General features: G+C 49.5%; 1 protein-coding gene across 3 annotated transcripts in view; it reads right to left on the bottom strand.

Moving 5' to 3' along the window:
* nlgn4xa (neuroligin 4 X-linked a) overlaps positions 1-4,366 on the bottom strand; it is a gene marked incomplete at both ends in the record, with an annotated part of 49,827 nt that extends 45,461 nt beyond the window's left edge. The window contains one exon of one of the 3 annotated variants that reach the window (XM_079737433.1): positions 3,919-4,366. In XM_079737433.1, the coding sequence (XP_079593559.1) occupies positions 3,919-4,366 (448 nt within the window). Of the gene's footprint in view, positions 1-3,870 lie in introns of all 3 variants that reach the window. The other 2 variants (XM_079737434.1, XM_079737435.1) reach the window with 2 other exon arrangements.
* Between the last annotated feature and the right edge of the window lie 219 nt (positions 4,367-4,585).

The following is a 4,585-nucleotide window of genomic DNA, read 5'->3' as shown; positions in this document are numbered from 1 at the left end:
ATACATTTATTCATCTTGCTCTCCCGCCAATTCGATCTAAAATACACACAAAGACACACTCTCACAAGAACACACAAACACACACAGCACGACAGACATTTCTTGGTCTTTCTCTCCTGCCAATTCTATCTAAAATAAACACAAACACAGACACACACACACACACACACACACACACACCTTACACTGGGCATGTCTCTGTCTGCTGACAGCCAGTAGCTTGTCAGCTCGGCCGAACCATCACACAGTCTTCAGTAAGGCTAGGTCTGCTTGCCTTGTGGAGGAGGCCTCTGTGTGTTACTAGCTCGCTAGCTTTAGCGACAGGTCTGCAGTTAGCAACTAGCCAGACAGACATACAGAGAGGCAGCAGACGGAAAGACAGACAGATGGAAAGACAGACAGACAGCCAGACAGACAGACAGACAGACAGACAGACAGACAGAGACACACACACACACAGACACAGAGAATCATTTCATTCGACCCGAATCAAACGATTATGATCTCGTCCTTTGATACCGTTTGATTTATCGACCGTTATCGGGGCTTTTACGATCATTTCAGATAAAACACGACCCAGAACACAAATTCATCAATTCATCAATCCATCCATTCACCAATCCATCAATTCCTCAATCCATCAATTCACCGATCCATCAATTCATCAGTTCATCAATCCACCAATTCATCAAAACGAAACCAAATCCGATTCACGAGAGGTTGACCGTGTGTCGAGTGTGTCGTCAATCTTAATCACTAATCCCTTCACCTACCAGAGGGTGAGTATCACTCACCCCCGCAGTGAGGGTACGATGATACCCAGGTTTCTGTTCGGAGGAGGGGGGTGCTGGGGGGGTTTAGCGGTTATGACACACACCGGAGGCCAATGAAAACTGGGGCAGCCCTCTACCTCCTCCTCCGGCTCCTCCTCCTCCTCCTCCTCCTCCTCCTCCTCCGTTCCCTGCTGAGGCTATTAATAGACACCCGCGGCGGGATTAGCAAACAACACTTGTACGGTTGTATATTTTTTCCTCCTCCCCTTCCTCCTCTCCTTCCTCCACCTCCTCCTCTTCCTCCACCTCCTCCTCCACCTCTCACATTCTCTCTTCCTCCACCTGGTCCTCCTCTTTCTTAATTTCCTCCATACCTTCATCCTCCACCTTTCTCACTTTCTCTCATCCTCCTCTCCTTCCTCCACCCTTCCCTCCTCCACTCCTCTCTTCCTCCACCCTCTCCTCCACCTCCACCTGCTGCAGAAAGGATGCAGAGATGTTTGTTGACATCGTTGCGGTGCCGATGTGATGCAGCGATGCATTGTGGGTAATAAATTGCTGTAGGGGAGGTTGTGAAAATGTGGGCAAGCATGCATGCGCGCACATACGCAAGCACGAACACACACACACACACACACACACAAAGATGTTCCTGAACCACGAAAAACTTGACACACACAATGACACACAATCACGCATACACACAAACTCACAGGCACACACACAAACACACACAGAAAAAAAATCCATCTTGTTCTACCACCAACTCTATCTAAGAAACACACAATGACACACACTGACACATGTGCACACACACACAAGCAAACACACACACAGACACAAACACACACACACACACAGATGTCCCTGAACCATCAACAACTCTTAACTTCTCACTTAAAATAAACACGTGCGATACAAATATATACACACACACACACACACAAATACACACACACACGCATGCGTCACTCTTTACTTCACCCACTTATCCTAATGATAGCGTACAGACCTCCTAGCCTTGAATTAGCCTTTAGCCTCTCGACTCCGACACCTCCTTCACTTCCTCCTTCACCTCCTGCCGAGCTCGGCAGGAGGTGTTCATTCACAGTTTTTTTTTATTCCTCTCATTCAATACCGTGTTAAAAGTTAACTGGTGGAGGAGGAGGAGGAGGAGGAAGAGGAGGAGGAGGAGGGGGAGAGTTGGATGAAGAAGAGGAGGAAGAGGAGGAGGAGGAAGAGGAGGAAGAGCAAGAGGAGGAGGAGGAAGAGGAGGAGGAGGAAGAGGAGGGGATTTGGATGAAGAAGAGGAGGAGTAGGTGGAGGAGGAGGAAGAGGAGGAAGAGGAAGAGGAGATGTATGTGGATGAAGGCAGTGTGTTCACAACTGGGCGGACCTCTTCCTCACGCGGGGGCCTGTATCCAGCAGCTCACAGATCGGGATCGGATTATCCCCATCACGATCTTTATAATCTGTTGTGTTACCAGCGGCTTCGGCTAAATTCAGCCCCGAGCTGTCAAAACATGGTAACTGTCATACAGCAGAGGAGACACCGCCATAGCCTAGCCATAGCCTAGCGGCAGCGATGTCCAATTTCCTGCTTTAGAAACATCCGGAAAACCTTGTCTTCTGTTTGAATTTAGGCAGTTTATTCATTTATAGTTGTTGTAGCCTTCAGTTAGCCAGGTAGGCTAGCTGAGCATAGCATAACATGTACACTACCATGCTAAGTTCCTTAGTTGTCCTACCATAACATGTACACTTTCATGCTAAATTATGCTAGTGCTCACCCACTGCTCACCTAGTCTACCCTCGCCCTACTTAGAACCGTGTTTGCCGTGTCTTGAGAAAAGATGCCTCGCAGTTCCAGCACGACAACTTTCCAGCACCTTAACTCCCTTAATCCTGTGCTCCCAAAAAAAAGACACAAGCTGTTTTACGCCTCGTGGAAAATAACAACTTCAAAGGGGAGCAGGCCTCGGTATCCCCAATTATTTTATGTCTTTACGTAACCGAGCGATCCGGGCTCGGTCGCGTGGCCTTAAAATACGACTCGGGGAAGTTGAAAGGGAGGCTGTTTCAGTCACTGCGGTACTCTGAGCGCACAAAGAACTACACAAAGATTGACACGACGGCTTTGTGTGTTGAAACTTTCGTGGGGGCGAAACCAACCACTGCTTTTGTTAGTTTGCTTGAAAGCCGGCGCAAGGACAAACGAAGAGATGGGAAGAAAAATGATCCTCTCAAGACGAACAGAGGCGCTGAGTGCATCCTGCCAGCAAGCACAAGCGTCAGTAAGATTGAATCCAAGGTCAGTAACACACGTGAGAGATGTTCTCATTTTGTCCGATGAACGCACACATCAACACCCTGAAAACCAAAGGCACAGACACAGATAAAGGCAACTTACTCAGGGACACCTCGACACTCAATGTCACACATTCCTCCATTCATTCACCCATTCATACACACATATTCACCCATTCAAACTCACATTCACCCATTCATGCATGCATTCACCCATTCATGCACACATTCATACACACATATCACCTATCCACACATTCAAGACACACACAGTCACAATAAACACATACACACGATCACACACACCAACACACACACCCACACACATGCGATAACACACAAACGCATTATCACCAACAAACACATACACACGATAACACACACATGCACACACACGATAACACACACAAGCATGATCACCAACAAAGTAAACACATGCACACGATAACACACACACACACACGATAACACACACAAGCATGATCACCAACAAACACATATACACAATAATATACACCAACACACACATGCACACACACACGATAACACACACAAGCATGATCACCAACAAACACATACATACGATAACACACACGCGCACACACACACGCAAACACGATAACACACACAAGCATGATCACCAACAAACACATAAACACGATAACATACACCAACGCAAACACGCACACACAAACAAACGATAAGACACACACACACACACGATAACATACATTCAAAGAACAAGCACACCCCCTTACAAACACAGAAACACACACAGTCACAATAACACTGGAAGTCAAGCCGCGCACAAACCAAAATCCCTCACACATGAACCTACCATCCTCCGTGGGCACGTAGATGTTGAGGTGGAGGCAGTCCTCGCTCTGGTCCTGGACGTACGTCACCACCGTGTCAAGGTTGGCCGTGAACCAGACGGGCAGCATGTCGTTGAGAAGGTACCGGTCCTCCAGGTACTGCGGGCAGACTGGAGCGAACAGCGTGGCGTTCCGGATCCCCGGCCATGACATGGGGGGCTCGGGGGCCTGAAAGCGGCGTTCCCCGGTGGGCGCCAGGGCGTACGGGATCCCCAGGTACTGCTCGACGGGGCCCAGGATTTCATTGGGCAGGGTGACCTTCACACCCCGCAGCTTGCCGTAGTTGGTGGTCACCATGGGGTGCTGCTGGGTGACGGCGCCAGCTGCCAGGCAGAGCGAGGCAAGCAGGAGCCCGCGACGAAGCAGCGGGTGGAACGTCGTCCACGGCGACGGGTACCACGGCGACAGCATGATCCCGCCCGGGTTGTGGAGACTCGAGCTGGGATGGGGTCCCCCCTTCAGACTAATCCTTTAAGGTGCGGACTGCTCTCCTAAGGTGCAGAATGCTCCCCTAAGGTGCAGAATGCTCCCTGAAGGTGCGGCAGGATCCCTTAAGGTGCAGCCTGATCCTTAAGGTGCTGCCTGATCCTTAATGTGCTGACGGCTCCCTAAGAAGCGGAGTACTCCCTT

Source organism: Pollachius pollachius (genome assembly GCF_949987615.1).
Source record: "Pollachius pollachius genome assembly, chromosome: 6".
NCBI classification, from domain to species: Eukaryota; Metazoa; Chordata; class Actinopteri; order Gadiformes; family Gadidae; genus Pollachius; species Pollachius pollachius.
Note: the sequence above shows the minus strand (reverse complement) of the source record. Positions and strands in the feature narration are given on the sequence as shown.